Below are 22,064 nucleotides of genomic sequence, written 5' to 3'. Positions count from 1 at the left end.
AAATGAGAGGCAGGTAGCCTAGCTGTTAAGAGTGTTGGGCTAGTAACCAAAAGGTTGCTGGTTTGAATCCCTGAGCCAACTAGGTGAAAAATCTGTCAATGTGCCCTTGAGCAAGTTACTTAACCCTAATTGCTTCTGTAATGTTGCTCTGGATAAAGAGCATCTGGTAAATGTAGAAATGCCTTGTTATTTCCGATACTCAATCATTGTGCTATCCTATTGTACACTGCTGTAAATAATTCAGAACTGATCCATGATCTAGTTCAGGAACCAATACGTAACCCATGGTGTTGTGTGTGTTCTTCAGGAGATCATAGTGAACGTCTCAAGCTCTGGTGGGGCCTGGGTCCTGACCAAGACCACTTTAGCTATTATGGGGGATTTTCTGGTGCATGTGTTGTTTTGTCTCAGAGTGTTGAGTACAATCAATGTGGGCTTGGGAGGAGGCCATTGTGTGTGTGTGTCTGGGCCATTGTGGGCTTGATGGAGGGCGTTGTCTAGTCCTGTGGGTGTCTTTGGACATGCACCTGCATTATGAATGAATGTCTGTATTATTTTTTTGTATCATTGCTATGGTTACGCCACCAATATAATCCATGCCCTGAAGTATATGCCAAGAAGGGGAGGCAAAACAAAGTAAAGATGGTCGTAGACAGACTAGAAGTAAGATTAGGAAACAATAGTGGCAGAATACCAAAAGATGAGAATCATATACATAAAGAGGAGTGACTGTGTATGTTGTGTCAGACTGAAACTGTATATAAAGAGATCTCTGAGTCTGGGACCGGCAGTTGCTCCATGGACCGGCTCGGCTTATTACTTTGTAATAAAGTCTATTATTGAACTCACAAGCTCTGGTGTCTTAAGAGATATTTTTAAGAAGTATTTCCACGACACTGTCGGACCCACACCTTGGCAAAAATGTATCAAATCCATTTTAGAATAAGGCTGTAACGTAACCAGATGTGGAAAAAGGGAAGGGGTCTCAATATCCTTGGCTGTGAAGCCCTTTTTGTGCAAAGCAATGATGACCGCACGTGTTTTCTTGCAGGTAACCATGGTTGACAGAGGAACAACGATGATTCCAAGCACCACCCTCCTTTTGAAGCTTCCGGGTCTGTTATTCAAACTCTTTTTTTTTTACCCCCTTTTTTCTCCCCAATTTCCTGGTATCCAATTGTTTAGTAGCTACTATCTTGTCTCATCGCTACAACTCCTGTACGGGCTCGGGAGAGACGAAGGTTGAAAGTCATGCGTCCTCCGATACATAACCCAACCAAGCCACACTGCTTCTTAACACAGCGCGCATCCAACCTGGAAGCAAGCCGCACCAATGTGTCGGACGAAACACCGTGCACCTGGCAACCTTGGTTAGCGCGCACTGCGCCCGGTCCGCCACAGGGGTTACTGGTGCGCGATGAGACAAGGATATCCCTATCGGCCAAGCCCTCCCTAACCCGGACGACGCTATGCCAATTGTGCGATGCCCCCCGGACCTCCCGGTCGCGGCAGATCCTGGGCTCAAACCCAGAGTCTCTGGCCACCCGGGAGGCCCCTTGTTATTCAAACTCAATCAGCATGACAGAGTGATCTCCAGCCTTGTCCTCGTCAACACTCACACCTGTGTTAACGAGAGAATCACTGACATGATGTCAGCTGGTCCTTTTGTGGCAGGGCTGAAATGCATATCTTTCTGGAGTATTTGCAAATTGCCATCATACAAACTGAGGCAGCAGACTTTGTGAAAATTAATATTTGTGTCATTCTCAAATCTTCTGGCCATGACTGTAGATTGATGAGGGGGAAAAATGATTTAATCCATTTTAGGACAAGGCTGTAACGTAACAAAGTGTGGAAAAAGTCAAGGGGTGTGAATACTTTCCTAATACGCTGTCTGCGCTCGGTCTCTGGTTATGAATGCGGTGCTGACAAACAATCGTTGATAGATATTTATAGAGCTCCTGTCAGGATGACAATTGATTATGGGTGTATAGTTTATGGAACAAAAGCTGTACAAAATCCAGTATATAAAAAACATCTGGTCTAAGGCACTGCATCTCAGTGCTAGAGGCGTCACTACAGACCCTGGTTTGATTCCAGGCTGTATCACAACCAGCTGTGATTGGGAGTCCAATAGGGTGGCACACAATTTGCCCAGATTCGTCCGGGTTAGGGTTTGCCCGGGGTAGGCTGTCATTGTAAATAAGAATTTATTCTTAACTAACTTGCCTTGTTAATTAAAGGTTAAATAAAAAATATAAATAAGGATATGTATTGGTGTATTTAAATCTAAATCTGTATGTGCCTTACTAGTGGAGGCAGGTGAGATGCTTTTGGATATACGGTTTAAAACATTGTCATTAGCTTGTTGGGTTAGATTGAAAAGCTGTGAGGTTGAGCATCCCACTGCTACTGTTCTAGATGACTATTGGGAATATACTAGTAGACAAGGCAGGGGTTTTGGTTGGACAGTTGCAAAGCTTGCTGATGAGAGTGGTTTGAGGGAGTTAGAGGACGGCCCTTCTGTGTTGATAGGGGATGTTCCTCCGTGGTTACTCCCAGATCCTGTTGTTGATCTAACCTTGATAGAGAAAAGGAAAGATTGGTCAGAAGTCAGTGATAAAGGGAAACTGGTTGACAATTACATTGGTAGAAGTTGTTATGCTTTTTTCCCCCGCTTTTCACAGATGGATCCAAGATACCCAGATAGTGGGCGCACAGGAGCAGGCATATACGTTCCTGAATTTGATGTACAGATATGTAGAAGACTAATAGATGAACTGTCAGTATACTCGGTTGAACTGTTGGCAATAATAGTTGCCCTCCAGTGGGCGGAGGATGCACAACCTGTTAGAATTATAGTATGCTCAGATTCTCTGTCTGTATTGAATAGTTTGTCATCTGGTAAATCTAATAGGAATGACCTTCTATTGGAGGTATTCATGTTATTATGGAGAATTGAGAGAATGGGTGTAGTAGTGAGATTCTTCTTCTTCTTCTTCACTTTCAGGCGTGGAAGGGAATGAAATTGTAGACCAGTTAGCCAAAAGAGCTTTGAAACGAGATATGATTAATATTAATATTCCACTGGGTAGAGGTGAGGCCAAATGTAAGATCGGAGCCATTTTGATAGATGTGCGGCAGAAGAGATGGGACTCCGAGCACAAGGGCCGGCATTCATATGCCCTCCAAGGAAAGGTTGGTGGACAAAGATTCAAAGGTCAGATTAGGAAGGAAGAGGTGGTGTTTGCTCAATTGCGCTTAGAATATTGTACATTGAACTCATTATTACATCTGGTTGGCAAGCCATGTGAATGGTTTGTGTATGGAGTGTATGGTCGATGAAACGGTAGAGCATGTGTTGTTATATTGTTGTAAGTATGCTGAAGAGATGGAACGATTGAAGTGTAGGGTCATTGAGGTTGAGTTGGGTTGGGGAGGGTTGGAAGGGATTTTGGGGATGGGGAAGGGTCTATTACAAGTTATTAGGACTGTTTTTTATTTTCTCAGAAGTACTGAGTTAGGTAGGAGGATTTAGAAATGTTGTAAACAGTGAATGACCACGCACTCCAACACAGTAGGTGGCGGCATACACTTTTAACATTGGTTTGCGGACTGCAGTTATACAATAGAAGAAAAAGAAAACCAGATGCGCACATAGCGAGACTTTTGGGAAAGCTTGCGAAACAGACAAACAGATCAGACCGGGGTTTGAGAAGTCAATGAGAGAAGCACAAATTGTTCCTGAGTTGTTCATTTTCTCGAAATCTAAAGGTACAACCTAGATATAAGCCAATGTATTAAATAGCTGAACATGTTATTACTCAAATCTTGCGAGAGTGACAAAGTGACACGTTTTCATTATCGTCAAAAACAACATTATATCGAAGGAGTGCCTTTAATTTGACCGTTTGCACATGCGCAGCTCGGCGTGAGACACCCGATGACCGACAAGTGTGAAAGGGGATTTTTGTTGGAGAAGCAGTTTTATCCTATCCTCATACTGTACTGTCTTTGACAATGCTGTGGCTAGTTTTATGAATAGTAAAACGAGTCAAAAATATTTTTCCCGTGTTATGACTTGATCGTTTCCGGATGCTGTACAGGAAGTGATATTGCTGATGCATTTGCATTGTGGGATTTGTGTGCTTTCCTCTTGCAATCATGGCGGATGCCTTTGGTGACGATTTGTTCAGCGTGTTTGATGAAGAACAAACAACTTCAACTAAAAGGAAACTAGCGGTACCTGAAAAGGGGTACGTATGCTATGGGGTTTAACTCAGTTAGGGAGATGTTTCGTTCAAGTAGTGACATGGACAACTATCAAATGAGAACGCGCGCATGGGGCATCAGGGCTAACGTTAGACCTCAATGCTAATGCTACAGTATCTAGCTATCTACAGCACATTGCCCACGTTTACACCGGCATTGTGATGGTTTCATCCCAGACCCTTGGTAGTTAGATTGTTGTGTGTTTACTACCTAGCTAATGAGAATAAGCTCTCTCAACATTTTATTTGTTGAAAATGTGAACTATGTTACTTATGTAGGATGCAGTCCAGTGTGTCAACTTTTTATTTTATCTGGCCCGCCATACTCTCCATAGTCATATGTAGTGATTAGCTATTTGAATATTTTTTTAAGTGGTGGTATTGTCCTGGATTTCATATCTGATCATTTTGATTGGCAGGTCTATGTTCCTTAGCTAGAGTTTAAATATTCAAATATCAGCCAGAAATTGCTGAGGAATAACACCTACCAACATAGGCTGCAGAAAGTCTACTTGTTTCTGTCTTAAAGTAACATTCTGTAAAATATTCCCCTCCATTAGGAAATCGACCAGTAAAAATGGCAAAGGAGGAAAGGCTGAGTTCTATGCAGCCAAGAGTAAGCGGGAAGCAGACGACAACGGGACAGATGAGGTGGTGTTTGGGAAGAGGTCCAAGCTGGAGACTCTTTCTACAGAGGAGATCAAGTAAGATTGACTTTGAACAAGGCTAGATTTTTGGGCTGGGGTGGTCTTAGCCCAATATTGTATGTGCCCAATATTGGGCTAATGGAGCCTAACTTTACTCCTTCGTCCAAGGACCTTACTGTTCTGTTTAAATGGTACGGTTCTTGAAATATAAATACCTTTCATGTCACTTAAAAAAAAAATTCACAAATGCAAAATACGCACTTACTGTAACCTGATCAAATAACATTTTATTGATCACATACACATTTCTAGCAGATGTTATTGCGGGTGTAGCGAAATGCTTGTGTTCATCGCTCCAACAGCGGAGTAGTATCTAACAATTCAAGGGTTTTAACAGTTGCAACCGACCTTATTTTTTGGTGACAACACGCTTTGTGGTGTACGTACACATGGTTAGCACACATGGTCACGTACACATGGTTAGCAGATGTTAATGTGAATGTAGCAAAATGCTTGTACTTCTAGTTCCGACAGTGCAGTAATATCTAACCAGTAATATAACAAATTCACATTGACTACCTTATACACACATTGTAAGGGGATGGAATAAGAATATGTATGTATATATATATATGGATGCGCGATGGCCGTGCGGCACCGATGCCATCGCAAGATGCAATATATGGTATAAAATACAGTATATACATATCCTACATTACTCATCTCATATGTAATCACTATTAAAGTGACTAGTGATAACTTTATTGAATCCCTTTATTAAAGTGGCCAGTGATTTGGGTCTGTATGTTGGCAGCAGCCTCTATGTTAGTGATGACCTAAAGATTGAAGCTGTTTTTCAGTCTCTCGATCCCAGCTTTGATGCACCTGTACTGACCTCGCCTTCTGGATGATAGCGGGGTGAACAGGCAGTGGCTCGGGTGGTGGTTGTCCTTGATGATCTTTTTGGCCTTCCTGTGACATCAAGTGCTGTACGTGTCCTGGAGGGCAGGTAGTTTGCCCTCGGTGATGTGTTGCGCAGACCGCACTACCCTCTGGAGTGCCTTGCGGTTGAAGACAGTGCCGTTGCCGTACCAGGCCGTGATACACCCCGACAGGATGCTCTTGATTGTGCATCTAAAAGTTTGTGAGGGTTTTAGGTGACAAGCCAAATTTCTTCAGCCTCCTGAGGTTGAAGAGACACTGTTGCGCCTTATTCACCACACTGTCTGTGTGGGTGGACTATTTCAGTTTGTCCGTGATGTGTACGCTACAGAATTTAAAACCCTCTCCACTACTGTCCTGTCGATGTGGATAGGGGGGTGCACCCTCTGCTGTTTCCTGAAGTCCACGATCATCTCTTTTGTTGAGTGAGAGGTTGTTTTCCTGACACCACACTCCGAGGGCCCTCACCTCCTCCCTGTAGGCTGTCTCGACGTTGTTGGTAATCAAGCCTACCATTGTAGTGTTGTCTGCAAACTTGATGATTGAGTTGGAGGCATGCATGGCCACGCAGTCATAGGTGAACAGGGAGTACAGGAGAGGACTGAGAACGTACCCTTGTGGGTCCCCAGTGTTGAGAATCAGCGGGGTGGAGATGTTGTTTCCTACCTTCACCACCTGGGGGTGGCCCGTCAATGTCCAAGACCCAATTGCAAAGGTCGGGGTTGAGGCCCAAGGTCTCAAGCTTAATGATGAGCTTGGAGGGTACTATGGTGTTGAATGCTGAGCTGTAGTCAATGAACAGAATTATTGCGTAGGTATTCCTCTTGTCCAGATGGGAAAGGGCAGTGTGATGGCGATTGTGGTAAGCAAATTGGAGTGGATCTAGGGTATCAGGTAAGGTGGAGGCGATATGATCCTTGGCTAGTCTCTCAAAGCACTTCATGATGACAGAAGTGAGTGCTATGGGGGATTAGTCATTTAGTTAAGTTAACTTTGCTTTCTTGGGAAAAGGAACAATGGTGGCCCTCTTGAAGCATTTGGGGACAGCAGACTGGGATAGGGAGAGATTGAATCTGTCCGTAAACACACCAGCCAGCTGGTTGCGCATGCTCTTGAGGACGCGGCTAGGGATGCCGTCTCACATCGGCCACGAAGGAGGAGAGCCCACAGTATTTGGTAGCAGGCTGTGTCATTGGCACTATATTGTCCTCAAAGCGCACAAAGAAGTTGTTTAATTTGTCTGGGAGCAAGAGGTCGACGGGCCTGGTTTTCTTTTTGTAATCCGTGATTGTCTGTAGACCCTGCCACATACATCTCGTGTTTAAGATGTTGAAATGCAACTCTACTTTGTCTCTTCTGACGCTTTGCTTGTTTGATTGCCTTGCGGAGGGAATAGCTACACTGTTTGTATTCGGTCATGTTTCCAGTCCTCAGGCCATGATTTAATGCGGTGGTTCGCGCTTTCAGTTTTGCTTGAATGCTGCCATCAATCCACGGTTTCTGGTTAGGGAAGGTTTTAATTGTCACAGTGGGTACAAAATCTCCAATGCACTTCCTAATAAATGCAGAGTCAGCGTATATGTCAATGTTAAAATCCCCAGTTACAATAAATGCAGCCTCAGGATATATGGTTTTCAGTTTAAGTAGTCCAGTTAAGTTATTTTAGGGCCGTCGTGGTATCTGTTTGGGGGGTGGTTATACACGGCTGTGACTAAAATCGAAGAGAAGTCTCTTGGGAGATAATGCGGTCGGCATTTGATTGGTAGGAATTCTAGGTCAGGTGAACAAAAGGACTTGAGTTCCTGTATGCCATTATGATTTCACCATGAGCCGTTAATCAATTCTGTTTACACAGGTGTTTGGACACACAGCTAATTAGCAAATGTAGTCTACTCTATCTTTTGTCTGTTTTCTGTAAAATAGTGCTATGACATGAAACCCCAACCCTACCAACGTGTGTTAATTTAACTTTTTTTCCTTCTCAATAAGATAAGACCCTTACGCTTCCAAAACCTTATCGCAAGCGATGCGTGTTAACAAACCCCAACCCTACCAATGTGTGTTAATTTAACTTTTTTTCCTTCTCAATAAGATAAGACCCGTACGCTTCCAAAACCTTATCGTAAGCGATGCGTGTTAACAAACCCCAACCCCCCTACAGAAGACGCCTTTGTCCGTCCATTGATCTTATGTGTAATGGAACGGAGTCATGATCAATGGCTACCTCCAGATTCGATATAGCTACCCCTGCAGCACGGGTTCTAATTCAGCCCACTGCTATTTCTGCACACTCGCTATCTTTCATCTCTACCGACTGCCGCACACCTTAGGGGAAAAAAGAACAATATGGCGAGGCAAGATTAGTGTTATTGTGTGGTGTTATAGACACAATTAGCTTCATGACTATATGATCTGCAAAGAAATGTGAATTATTATCATGGTTGGTTAATGGATTGAATACTGATGAATGTGAAACTCGCTTTTTCAGTCTTGCCGACTGCATGCCCAAGGTGAGGGTGGAGCCGGTTGAGACAGTGGAAGGATGCAACCACGAGGTAAGAGCGCTCACAGGACTTTTGAAATACGAATTTAATGACTTCATTTAAAAAAATGTATTTATGCAACCTAGGTAGGCCTATATCTCAATATTACAACTTGGTTCCCTTTACTGAAAATCTGCTTTCTTTACCTTGACAGGTGGCCCTACCAGCCAATGAGGAGTACAAACAGCTTAAGCCTCGTGTGGGTAAAGCAGCCAAGGTACTGTAACGGTACATCAGTCCACTGATTGGATTGGGATGCTTTGAGAGCGCAGTCTGAAACTCATGGCCTTTGACATTGTCAAATGACTCCAGTCCACCCATCTGTGTTCCTGCTAACATCAAACTGATGTCTTTCTGCAGGAGTACCCCTTCGTTCTGGATCCCTTCCAACGTGAGGCCATTCTGTGTATCGACAACAACCAGTCAGTGCTTGTGTCTGCCCACACCTCTGCAGGAAAGACTGTCTGTGCAGAGTGAGTTTGATAAGCTGATACCCTTTTTTCTTTTTTTAACCTTTATTTAACTAGGCAAGTCAGTTAAGAACAAATTCTTATTTTCAATGACGGCCTAGGAACAGTGGGTTAACTGCCTGTTCAGCTCGGGGATTTGAACTTGCAACCTTCCGGTTACTAGTCCAACGCTCTAACCACTAGGTTACCCTGCCGCCCCGAGGTTTAACACTACTGAGTTTGGCCGAACTAAGCCGAGCTGTAATGTACTGTGCAGCACAGTATGTATCAGGTTAGCAAGATGGTGGGAAAAGAGTACGAGTGTGTTCAGATGTTTTGCGCATTTGATGAGTGAAATACTGGAGTTTTTAAGAACATTTTCCGATCCAAAACGGTATTTTCAGTATGAACTTTAACAACTAAAACAAGATATTAAGTATGAATTTTTGTAAGAATATCTTTGAGAATTGACAATCACTAAATACAATTTTAAAGTCAGGGAGAATCAACATTATGCATTCAGGAGTATTTTTGTCATGGCCCCGCAATTATTTTGTTCAAATGTTCCGCTTATAATAGCATAAGCAATTGCAAAATGTGTAGAATTGCAGGAAATTAGCCTTAAAACAGCTAAATTGTCATCGCAGCCAATGGGAGGACCTCTAAAATCTTTGCGCCGTTGGCTTTGCCCCCACCAGAAAAAGCCTCTTCCTCACTTTCCCGCCCTCTCCCTTCCTCATCCAGGTATGCCATAGCTCTAGCTCTGAGGGAGAAGCAGAGGGTCATCTTCACCAGCCCCATCAAAGCCCTGAGTAACCAGAAGTACAGAGAGATGTACGAAGAGTTCCAGGATGTTGGCCTGATGACCGGTGATGTCACCATCAACCCCACCGCCTCCTGCCTCATCATGACTACTGAAGTATGCCATTACAGCTTCCCATTATAATGACATTATTCTCGCCAACAATCTCCACTGTGTCTTTAGGCTGAGCTAGAAAATGACTAAGTTGTACTTACATTTTTCTCTAGTGTTACTAGTCTGTCTAGTTTGAAAATGATTGATTATGTTGACATTTCATTTGTTTCTGTGTTTCAGATCCTGAGGAGCATGTTGTACCGGGGGTCAGAGGTCATGAGAGAGGTGGCCTGGGTCATCTTCGATGAGATCCATTACATGAGAGATGCCGAGCGTGGCGTGGTGTGGGAGGAGACCATCATCCTGCTTCCTGACAACGTCCACTATGTCTTCCTGTCCGCCACCATCCCAAACGCCAAGCAGTTCGCTGAATGGATCTGCCACCTCCACAGACAGGTAAAGACAAAATAAATGTATTTACTTTTATCGATGTGTGTAGGCTACCACGGAGTGACCTTAACCCAACAACTAGAGATCTCGTCAAGAGGTTTGAATCGCTTGGGCCAAGGTGGCGGGGTGACCGTTAAAAGGTCCAAAGGTTCGTCAAGACCTGGTTGGGACCCTACAAGGCATTTCCCTTACCTCTGCCCTGTCTAGTATTCAGCTGCTGTCCCCTTGGCTGTCCAGTCTCCTTCCATTGCCAGATAAACCTCAGTCTGCAGAAAGGCAGGGCCACAACACCGGCCTCTCCATTTCGAAGGCTGAGAAAACACAGCCAAAAATATCCCTTGTCTGCTTGCTTGTGTATCAAGCATCAGGTGCTCATACAACTGACTTGTTCTTGTCTCTTAAGCGTGTTTGTGTTAACTGTATAGACATGCATCAAGCGTAATTGTTTTAATGAAATCGTTTGAAAGAATTTCAGGGATTGTCGTTAGGTGCTCATGTTGTTGACTTCCACCTGTCCCCATGCAGCCCTGTCACGTGGTGTACACTGACTTCCGGCCCACACCCCTGCAGCACTACATCTTCCCAGCAGGTGGCGACGGACTTCACCTTGTGGTGGATGAGAACGTAAGGAAACGCACACAGCTCGAGGTTTCCTCGGACAAAAATACATGACATTCTGCATTTACTACACACACACACACACACACACACAGAGAGATAATGCACAGCCTGTCAGTGGAAATATACTTCAGTTCCTTGTACAATAATTGAATTGATGTAGCCATAAAGATAATCTAGTGCTGTGTTGAGCAGGGCTGGGTTTCCCAAAAGCATCATTGCACTAAGATAATCTTTAGTCAATTTAGTTTCAGTAGAATTTAAATCATCTTAGTGCTACCATGCTTATTGGAAACTCAGCCCAGAATGCCTTTCTGTGCCGGGAAACAAACAGAACTCCTCTCACTTCATTATTTGGCTTTGGTGTACAATGTCGGTCAGTGACTAAACATGCTGTTAGGTATTAGGTTAAACATACAATTAGTAGCTTAGAGTGCGGACCAGTCACACCTCCAGGAATAGCTCGATGTGTTGTTTCCTGAACAATGGGGCCAGGTGCATAATATCCGAAGATTCCCACGCACGATTTGTGATTAGAATGCATCCCGCATCACTGACATATTCCACACTTTCAACAAGAGTTGACTCTCATTAGGTACTGAACACACAACAATCTCACTACCAAGGGTACAGGGAATAAAACATGCTGTAAATAATTGTTATCCTTCACCACACGAGATCCACCTGAGTTGTGGTTCGATCTTAGTCAGCTTGTTGCAGAATGTGAAATGGGGCCAGTTTGTCTGCCTGGTGTACTGTCTGTCGGGTTAAAGTTGGCTGTTGATCCTTTGCTTGTCTCCTCCAGGGAGAGTTCAGGGAGGACAACTTCAACACGGCCATGCAGGTGCTGAGAGACACTGGTGACTCTGGAGGCAGCAGCGGAGGGGGCAAATGGGACCCCAAGGGGCGCAAAGGAGGGACCCGAGGTGTGTGTGACTAAGACCGATAAACCATTATGTTATTTTAGAATGGCGGAAGTATTTGTGGGAGTAGTTTTGTCAGGGGATTCAGTGTCATCTAAATGAGGGTTTCAAGGTGGTTGTGTTTCTCTTTAGGGCTGTCCAACGTGTTTAAGATTGTTAAAATGATCATGGAGCGGAACTTCCAGCCGGTCATCATCTTCAGCTTCAGTAAGAAGGAGTGTGAGGCCTACGCCCTGCAGGTGTCCAAGCTCGACTTCAACACAGGTATAGTTATCCCCATAATAATATACAGTTTAATAGCCTAACGATACGCCCTGCAGGTGTCCAAGCTCGACTTCAATAGCGGTAGCTACTCCTTCAATGAGTGATGTGGGTAACACCGTGCCCCAATGGAAATTCATTAGGGCACACCGTAGCAAAGCGCTTTTCAACGGAAAAGGGTGTTCCTTAATTGGAGAAGTTCAGGTAGTGTGTCTTCCCCCCTCCCTTCTGTTTGGTGCCGAATGAAGTCAATCATGTACTCCCTCGAAAGGTGGGGCAGGTATAAGTCATGAAGTTTGCTAGGGGTGTTTTTAATCATCGGCATCACTCAAGTCATTCAATATTATGATTTCTATTAACTGTACACATCTCACTGTTCTCTCTCTCTTTGGGGGGGGGGGTTGACTGATGATACTAACTAAATCCGCTGATGTGAACGCACATACCACTCAGAAATGCATGGCATCCGTCAATACAGCACCCCATTACCTATATAGTGCCATTTGAGTCATCGCCACTGAAAGTAGTGCATTATATAGGGAATACAGCACCCCATTACCTATATAGTGCCATTTGAGTCATCGCCACTGAAAGTAGTGCATTATATAGGGAATACAGCACCCTATTACCTATATAGTGCCATTTGAGTCATCGCCACTGAAAGTAGTGCATTATATAGGGAATACAGCACCCCATTACCTATATAGTGCCATTTGAGTCATCGCCACTGAAAGTAGTGCATTATATAGGGAATACAGCACCCTATTACCTATATAGTGCCATTTGAGTCATCGCCACTGAAAGTAGTGCATTATATAGGGAATACAGCACCCTATTACCTATATAGTGCCATTTGAGTCATCGCCACTGAAAGTAGTGCATTATATAGGGAATACAGCACCCTATTACCTATATAGTGCCATTTGAGTCATCGCCACTGAAAGTAGTGCATTATATAGGGAATACAGCACCCTATTACCTATATAGTGCCATTTGAGTCATCGCCACTGAAAGTAGTGCATTATATAGGGAATAGGGTGTCTCTTCAGACGCTGCCATGGATTTGCCCCCAATACTTGACTACACACTCTTTGCCAGTAGGTTATGCAGCCTGTGCTGATTTGTTGCAAGATGACCCTGAGCAGCAGGATGAATCTGGGCTGCAGATCTAATTTGGTTAGGCCTAACTGTGAAGAACGCGCGTGTCAGAGTCCGCCCTGCGTAGCTGGCGAATCGTCACGCTTTTGTGTGCGATTTCGATGAAGTCAGTTATAACATCCAAGAACGCCAAATGCTCTCTTTCCACTGGGCATGATGTGAACGGTCTCTCATCGAGTTGATATGAATATGGGTGTTGTACTTTCTCATCTGCCCGGTCGGTCTCTGGAGGGAGGAGAGACGACAGTGTATTGATAAAGATGGAGCAGATTTCTCTTGGCTTGGCTGGAGCAACAGAGGTTTCTACCCCCCCCACCCCCATCCTGACCACAGGAGGATTCTGTTTGTAATGGAGTAGACTTGAGCATGTCCTCCAGTTCCCAAGCAAATATTTTGACGTTGTGCGTTTCTCGCTCGCTTGGTTTGTTTTTGCTTTGCAACACACTGACACATCTGGTGTAAGATGTTCTACTTACACAAACAAACAATCTGACTATACGAGGTGTGGTTTATACTGAGGATTTTCCGAAGAATTCCTCAAGACCTATCTAGGCGGTGCTGGTGCTCTCGCTTGAGTGACGTGCCTATATGATGGAAAGTCAAATTCTTCTGTTTTCCGTCTCTTCTGAACCTAATGCCTGTTTATCACATTACTTAATAGATGAGCGTTTAATTTATTTTTTTAATAAGCTGCAGCACTGTTGTGGGATAAGACGTAGTTTCGTATTAGTAGTCTTTATAGAAACAGCTGCTGGCCTGTCTTCAGGTTTAGGCTAGCTATATTATGTCTCTGTGGTGTAAGAGGGTGGTAGTAGCCTAATTGGAGCCACATTCCGCTCCCCCTTCTGCCTCTCTCTCTCCATCGCTCTCTTTTAATTAATGAACTGACTGGGCTTTAATCTTTTATGACATATTTGTTTCTAGGCTGTGTTTATGGAACTGTCGGTCATGGCTTACTTACGCGGCTTATGGTGCCTGCATGGCTTACTCTGCATGCAAGGCATCCGTGTGACACTGGCTCGGGCCGCTTGACTAGAACTTCGACGATAAACCCGAAAATTACCGACGCAGCCTTCCTCTTACCCGTCTAACTTTCTGTGATTTTTGTGACACAATATTCCAGTAGATTGTTCTAAAACCGTTATTTGGTCAACAATGATAGCACGACTCAACATATTGCGTAGGCTATGAAAGTATCTGCCTGTGCTTGTTTCACTGTCTGCTGCAAACTCTCAATCCCTCTCCCGCGCATGGAGGTGGTAGAGATGCATTCTGAGACGCACAAGCATATAACTGTTGCTCAAAATGCTATTGTAGGAAAAAATGTACATTTTTAAAGCAAATAATATTGTTTTAGTTTGGGGACTTACAGCTTTCTGTGAGTACATTATGTATTTTTAACTTAATTTTTTAAATATTGAGTTCATAGCACCACTTTACAACCAGAGTAGGCTGTAGTCAGACCCGTGAAGTTTTAGTAGGACCTTATCCATATTATAGCCTTTAGCCCAAAATGCACCAAGATGTCGTCAAATTCTCTAGCGCTCCAGGTTGCACATCAAAATATCAGTCCTGCATTTCCTGAATATGAAATGGCTTGCTTTTTTAATCATAGGTTGCCATCTGTTGTTTTACTTGGCGCTGGAGAACACTTTCAACATCACCGCCGCTAATGTAATGTATGGGCTGGCGTGTTTACACGTGGTCTGTGGTTGTGAGGCCGGTTGGACGTACTGCCAAGTTCTCTAAAAGGTTGGACGCATCTTATGGTAGAGAAATGAACATTCAATTCTCTGGCAACTGCACATTTTAGTGCTCTTTTACTGTCCCCCAGCACAAGGTGCACCTGTGTAATGATCATGCTGTTTAATCAGCTTCTTGACATGCCACACCTGTCAGGTGGATGGATTATCTTGGCAGCAAATTTGTGCACAAAATGTGAGAAGCTTTTTGTGCGTATGGAACATTTCGGAGGTCATTTATTTCAGCTCATGAAACATGGGACCAACACTTTACATGTCACGGTTTATATCTTTGTTCAGTATATAATGGTTATCTGATGAAGTCACACTGTTATATAAATAGTATATCAGACAGATGGGCTTTATAATTAATTAGAATACTTTTCTGGTGCTGACCTGGTTACTATGGATTGCTGGTGTTGTCATGCTGACACCACTCTACTTTACACACTACTCGGGCACCTCTTGTGCCTGTAGTCGCATGGCAGTTGTGTGTTTAGAGTTTAACGTGTGACTGTTTCTGTTATGAGATCTCTGAGCCAAAACGGTATCCGTGTGTATATTATATTACTCTTGAGATGAGTTTGTCTCCATGTGATGGAAACTAGTTTGTGTGTGTGGAAATGCATTTGTGTGTGTATGTGTAGGTCTAAGTGTGTGTATTTAAATGGTTTACATTTGGGCCCAGTGCCAGAGAGCTGACGTAAGCCAAGTGGCCTGCCCGTAGGCTGTGGTTTGTTTGCTTGCTCTCTCGTTCTGTCATTCTGTCCATGTGGTTTTACTGCTGCTCTGGGACTGTCCTCACTGCAGTGTAGGCCTTCTCGGGAAGCAGTGGACCATGGCACAGCCTTACTATGGACACTTAACAGCAATAACTAGAGGTCGACCGATTATGAATTTTCAATGCCAATACTGATTATTGGAGGACCAAAAAAAGCCAATACCGATTAATCGGACAATTTTTATATATCTTTGTAATAATGACAGTTACAACAATACTGAATGAACAATGAACCCTTTTATTTGAACTTAATATAATACATAAAATCTATTTAGTCTCATAAATAATGAAACATGTTCAATTTGGTTCAAATAATGGAAAAACACAGTGTTGGAGAAGAAAGTAAAAGTGCAATATGCCATGTAAAAAAGCTAACGTTTCAGAACATGAGAACATATGAAAGCTGGTGGTTCAATATTCCCAGTTAAGTTGTAGTTATTATAGGAATTATGACGCATCAACTATTTCTCTCTATACCATTTGGATTTCATGTACATTTGACTATTGGATGTTCTTTTAGGCACTATAGTATTGCCAGCCTAATCTCAGGAGTTTATAGGCTTGAAGTCATAAACAGCGCTGTGCTTCAAGCATTGCTAAGAGCTGCTCGCAAAGTGCTGTTTGAATGAATGTTTACGAGCCTGCTGCTGCCTACCACCGCTCAGCCAGACTGCTCTCAAATATCAAATCATAGACTTAATTATAATAACACACAGAAATACAAGCCTTTGGTCATTAATATGGTCAAATACGGAAACTATCAGTGAAATACGGAACCGTTCCGTATTTTGTCGATCGGGTGGCATCCCTAAGTTTAAATATTGCTGTTTACATTGTACAACCTTCAATGTTCTCATAATTATTTACAATTCTGGCAAATTAGTTCGCAATGAGGCAGGCGGCCCAAACTGTTGCATATACCCTAACTCTGCGTGCAATGAATGCAAGAGAATTGACACAATTTCCCTAGTTAAAATTGCCTGCTAACATGAATTTCTTTTAACTAAATAAGCAGGTTTAAAAGAATATACTTCTGTATTGATTTTAAGAAAGGCATTGATGTTTATGGTTAGGTACATTTGTGCAACGAATGTACTTTTTTTGTGAATGCGCTTTTGTTAAATCATCATCTGTTTGGCGAAGTTGAATTAGGCTGTGATTCGATGATAAATTAACAGGCACCGCATTGATTATATGCAACGCAGGACAAGCTAGTTAACCTAGTAATATCATCAACCATGTGTAGTTAACTAGTGATTATGTGAAGATAATATCATCAACCATGTGTAGTTAACTAGTGATTATGTGAAGATTGATTGTTTTTTATAATATAAGTTTAATGATGGCTAGCAACTTACCGTGGCTCCTTGCAGCCACAGGGTCCTTTTGACGCTGCACTCGCGTAACAGGTGGTCAGCCTGCAGTTTCCTCATGGGTTACAATGTAATCGGACATAATTGGCGTCCAAAAATGCAGATTACCGATGGTTATGAAAACTTGAAATCGTCCGTGATTAATGGGTCGACCTCTAGCAATAACCTGAGGAACCATTTCTCAACTAGAGAGTCAGCTCTAGTTAGGCCTACATCTGTGACAGGCAGTTGGGTGGAGGGTGAGGAGAGGCACACTCTGATGCACATTGGCTTACACCAAACCCTTTCCATTGAGGGCAGAGTGTCTGCTTGTTTAGTTCCTGTCCAATTAACACCTAGGCAACCAGGTGAGGGGAGTTCCAACAAATGAGTGTCCTTGGTTGGTCAATTAAGTACAAGGGAGGTGTGAAAGTGCAGACACAGCCCTCCTTGGAATGAGTTTGACACCTGTGGCTTAGTCTTTGTGGTGTGGAATATATGGAAATGATAATCATATCTGCATCACACCTACAAAGCCTGCATGAATCACACAGAATGGGGCTGAATTCCGCATCTCTTTCTCAATCGATTTCTTTTACACCATCGAATTGTGGTTGGATGATGGCTGAGAAGCTAAGACGTACTCTTATCACATACAAACGACTTGTCGACTTGTCGAAGTGTCTTCCAATGACGTTGAATCCATATCAAGCATGAGAATACTTTTCTGTATTTCTACAAAGTATTCAACATTGGCCTCGGACAGAACAAAACACACTCCCTGCTCTGTCAGAAGGATAACGTTTAGCTTTTGAGTGACTCCTCTATCGGTCAGGTGGCAGAATGCACAATACACACGTCTGATTTGTTAATTAAATGTGTGAATGAATATGTAAATCTGTTCCGTTTGTTTTTCCAGATGAGGAGAAGAAGCTGGTGGAGGAGGTGTTCAACAATGCCATAGACTGTCTGTCAGACGATGACAAGAAGCTGCCCCAGGTGAGTACTTCTCATTGATTGATTTGAAAATATACAGAAAAATATAAACACAACAATTTCAACTATTTTACTGAGTTTTGTTCATACAAGGAATTAAGTCAATTGAAATAAATTCATTAGGCCCTGATCTATGGATTTCACATGACTGGGCAGCATGCCTAAGGCACGTTCACGCAGATGAGCAGGGACCCTGAGCATCTTTCTTTTGGTGTTTTTCAGTCAGTAGAAAGGCCTCTTTAGTGTCCTAAGTTTTCATAACTGTGACTTTAATTGCCTACCGTCTGTAAGCTGTTAGTGTCTTTATAGTGAGTTTATTTTTGAGGTTCTATATAAGTAGCTTTTTAAGAGGGCACTGTAAAAGTTTCCACACATTCTTTGTGGCTCCTTCTGCTTTGATTTCACACACACACACAGTATTTTCGTTCCCTTGATGCCGTAAGTTCAGGCTGTATTGGATTTGTTCTTCTGTGCGGTTGTCTCTCGTAGTGCAGCTTCGTTAGACTCAGCGGTGGTCGTTATTTTGTAAAGCGGTACAGATGTCAGGAGAAGGCTGCTATGAAAGCCGGCTCCGCAGGCCAGTTAACGGTCACGACCATGTGGGATCGCGGCTCTGCTAGGGTCAGAGGAGGACAGGCACATTCTTTCTATTGTCCTTAAGATGGATTGCTGCCTCATGCTACTGTGAGCAGCTTTTGTATACATTTGATCTTGATTGTTGTATGGCTTCACTTCCATTGTAGACTAGCTTTGGCTTTGTTCTGCTGTCTTTGGCATATCTTTGTGCTACCGTTGACAAGAAATGTGTTGTTAATCAAACGTCTGATTATTCTTGCTGTGTGTTTCCAGGTGGAGCACGTCCTGCCTCTATTGAAGAGAGGTATAGGGATTCATCATGGAGGACTCCTCCCCATCCTAAAGGAAACCATCGAGATCCTGTTCTCTGAGGGGCTTCTCAAGGTAGGCCTGTCTGCAGCTCACCTGGATCTCTCATTGAATTATACCAACCGTTTTCACTCACTATTCTGTGCTGGCTCGGATATTGTCGTTCCAGCAACTATTATGGATGCATAACAAGGCCAGTACAGCTCTGCTCATCTCAGCTCTGTCGTGTGAAAAGGCTATAACCCGAAGGCCTTGCTTTGTGTTTCAATAGGAGTAAGTATGCTGAATGTGATATTATTCTCTCTCCACAGGCCTTGTTCGCCACAGAGACCTTTGCCATGGGCATCAACATGCCCGCCCGAACTGTCCTGTTCACCAACGCACGCAAGTTTGATGGCAAAGACTTCCGCTGGGTAATACTCCTTTACAAAAAGCCTTCTGTTAATTACTTAGCTACTACTTTATCATTAGGGATGTAAAGATTCACCGATGTACATCGGTCCGGGTTACGAGTGCATCTGTCCTCGGGACCACAAACCATCGATTCAAACGTTAGAATCGCTGGTTCACTAAAATGTTTTGCACATATTACTGTACCTTCCGAAAATACCTTCCGTGTGGAACTAAACATGTAATTGAAATTGTGTTGACACTCATTGATCTACAAGTCATTTTCATGCCGGACATCCCCAGTCAAACTGCGCGCTGTGAGCAGCTTCTTGCGCTGACCAATGAGGTTGGCCTATTCTGTATCTTGTACTCCTTCAGCATACAAATGTTTGTAAAATTACTTGCGCAATATTAGGCTTTATTAGTTGAGTGACAACCAATGTATTTTGCTAAGTAATGTTTTGGAATCAAATACACTGTTGAAAATTGTTTTACCTGAATGAAAGTAACCGTAGCTACCGCCGGGGAGACAACTCATCTGGCTATAGCCTACATGCTAATTGGGGCAACTCATAATCTCCATCAACAGCAGATTTTTAATGTGGAATGGAAAATGTTAGCGCGTTGAATCATATCGAACCGAATCTCATCAATTCGTTCTAATCAAACCGAATTACACTGTATCGTTTCAAACTAAAACGCAGTGTTCCTGTATCGTATCGGAGCCCATGTATGTAGATAGGTATCAAATGGTTTTGAAAGGGAACGATGCACGTCCCTGTTAATAATCTTAGTTCATGGAGTAGCATAACCCCCTAGTATTCCCCTTCCAGTCAATGAAGTGTCCAGTTGATCTCCCAACGTCTCAGTCCCTCCTGTTTGACTGGCTAAACCCAGGACTGGGATTGTGTCACATTAGTAAAGACCGGGTCATATCATTATGTTAGTGACTGACTGACTCATGGGTGCATTTGATTCATTACACAGTTTCATCTAGGGCTGTTACGGTGACCTTGTGACCGCCGGTGTAGCGGTAACGAGTCATGATGGCAGTCAAATTCCAAGTGACTGTTTAGTCACGGTAATCAGGGGCGACAGGAAGCATAGTGGTTAGAGCGTTGGGCCAGTAACCGCAAGGTTGCTAGTAGAGGTCGACCGATTTATGATAATAAAAAAAGCCAATACCAATTAATCGGCCGATTTAATAAAATTAATTAATAATAATAAAATACATTTATTTGTAATAATGACAATTACAACAATACTGAATGAACACTTATTTTAACTTAAAATTATTAAAACATTTAAATTATACATCAATAAAATCAATTTAGCCTCAAATAAATAATGAAACATGTTGAATTTGGTTTAAATAATGCAAAAACAAAGTGATGGAGAAGAAAGTAAAAGTGCAATATGTGCTATGTAAGAAAGCTAACGTTTCAGTTCCTTGCTCAGAACATGAGAACATATGAAAGCTGGTGGTTCCTTTTAACAGGAGTCTTCAATATTCCCAGGTAAGAAGTTTTAGGTTGTAGTTATTATAGGAATTATAGGACTATTTCCCTCTATACCATTTGTATTTCATTGACTATTGGATGATCTTATAGGCACTTTAGTATTGCCAGTGTAACAGTATAGCTTCCGTCCCTCTCCTCGCTCCTCCCTGGGCTCGAACCAGCAACACAACGACAACAGCCACCACATCGAAGCAGCTTTACCCATGCAAAGCAAGGGAAACAACCACCCCAAGGCTCAGAGCGAGTGACGTTTGAAACGCTATTAGTGCGCGCTAACTAGCTAGCCATTTCCCTTCGGTCACACCAGCCTCGTCTCGGGAGTTGATAGGTTTGAAGTCATAAACAGCGCAATGCTTGACGCACAACGAAGAGCTGCTGGCAAAACACACAAGTGCTGTTTGAATCTCAGGAGTTTATAGGCTTGAAGTCATAAACAGCGCTGTGCTTCAAGCATTGCTAAGAGCTGCTCGCAAAGTGCTGTTTGAATGAACGTTTACGCGCCTGCTTCTGCCTACCACCGCTCGGTCAGATACTTGTATGCTCAGTCAAATAATATGCAACACAGGACACGCTAGATAATATCTAGTTATATCATCAACCATGTGTAGTTAAGATTATGATTGATTGTGTTTTGTAAGATAAGTTTAATGCTAGCTAGCAACTTACATTGGCTTACTGCATTTGCGTAACAGGCAGGCTCCTTGTGGAGTGCAACGAGAGAGGCAGGTCGTTGTTGCGTTGGACTAGTTAACTGTAAGGTTGCAAGATTGGATCCCCCGACCTGACAAGGTAAATCTGTCGTTCTGCCCCTGAACGAGGCAGTTAACCCACCGTTCCTAGGCCGTCATTGAAAATAAGAATGTGTAACTGACTTGCCTAGTTGAATAAAGATTAAATAAAGGTGTAAAAAAAAAATGGCAAATCGGCACCCCAAAAAAACAATTTCCGATTTGTTATGAAATCTTGAAATCGGCCCTAATTAATCGGCCATTCCGATTAATCGGTCGACCTCTACTTCAGGCCAAAGAGTTCAATCTTGGTTTCATCAAACCAGAGAATCTTTTTCTCATGGTTCTGAGAGTCTTTAGATGCCTTTTGGCAAACTCCAAGCGGGCTGTCATGTGCCTTTTACTGAGGAGTGGCTTCTGTCTGGTCACTCTACCATAAAGGCCTGATTGGTGCTGCAGAGATGGTTGTCCTTCTGGAAGGTTCTCCTATCTCCACAGAGATTGGTTGTTTGGCCAGCTCTAGGAAGAGTCTTGGGGGTTCCAAACTTCTTC

General features: G+C 43.1%; 1 protein-coding gene and 1 non-coding gene across 4 annotated transcripts in view; both read left to right on the top strand.

Annotated features, from left to right (window-relative positions):
- The first annotated feature begins 3,654 nt into the window (after positions 1-3,654).
- Positions 3,655-22,064, top strand: part of LOC112219677 (exosome RNA helicase MTR4) — a 52,642-nt gene continuing 34,232 nt past the window's right edge. For 2 of the 3 annotated variants that reach the window (XM_024381154.2, XM_042302060.1), the window contains exons 1-13: positions 3,796-4,256; positions 4,832-4,975; positions 8,349-8,415; positions 8,558-8,620; positions 8,764-8,876; positions 9,597-9,771; positions 9,949-10,164; positions 10,684-10,782; positions 11,582-11,702; positions 11,832-11,963; positions 17,913-17,992; positions 18,839-18,949; positions 19,186-19,287. In XM_024381154.2, the coding sequence (XP_024236922.1) occupies positions 4,165-4,256; positions 4,832-4,975; positions 8,349-8,415; positions 8,558-8,620; positions 8,764-8,876; positions 9,597-9,771; positions 9,949-10,164; positions 10,684-10,782; positions 11,582-11,702; positions 11,832-11,963; positions 17,913-17,992; positions 18,839-18,949; positions 19,186-19,287 (1,515 nt within the window). In that variant the 5' untranslated portion in view covers positions 3,796-4,164. Of the gene's footprint in view, positions 3,775-3,795; positions 4,257-4,831; positions 4,976-8,348; positions 8,416-8,557; positions 8,621-8,763; positions 8,877-9,596; positions 9,772-9,948; positions 10,165-10,683; positions 10,783-11,581; positions 11,703-11,831; positions 11,964-17,912; positions 17,993-18,838; positions 18,950-19,185; positions 19,288-22,064 lie in introns of those variants that run through there. The other variant, XM_042302059.1, reaches the window with a different exon arrangement.
- Positions 10,353-10,481, top strand: LOC112220440. Its single transcript, XR_002948874.1, has one exon. It is a non-coding gene; the product is annotated as a small nucleolar RNA SNORA35 (small nucleolar RNA).

Source organism: Oncorhynchus tshawytscha, linkage group LG20 (assembly GCF_018296145.1).
Source record: "Oncorhynchus tshawytscha isolate Ot180627B linkage group LG20, Otsh_v2.0, whole genome shotgun sequence".
Classification (NCBI taxonomy): domain Eukaryota; kingdom Metazoa; phylum Chordata; class Actinopteri; order Salmoniformes; family Salmonidae; genus Oncorhynchus; species Oncorhynchus tshawytscha.
The sequence above is the reverse complement of the archived record's forward strand: the minus strand, read 5'-3'. Positions and strand labels throughout refer to the sequence as shown.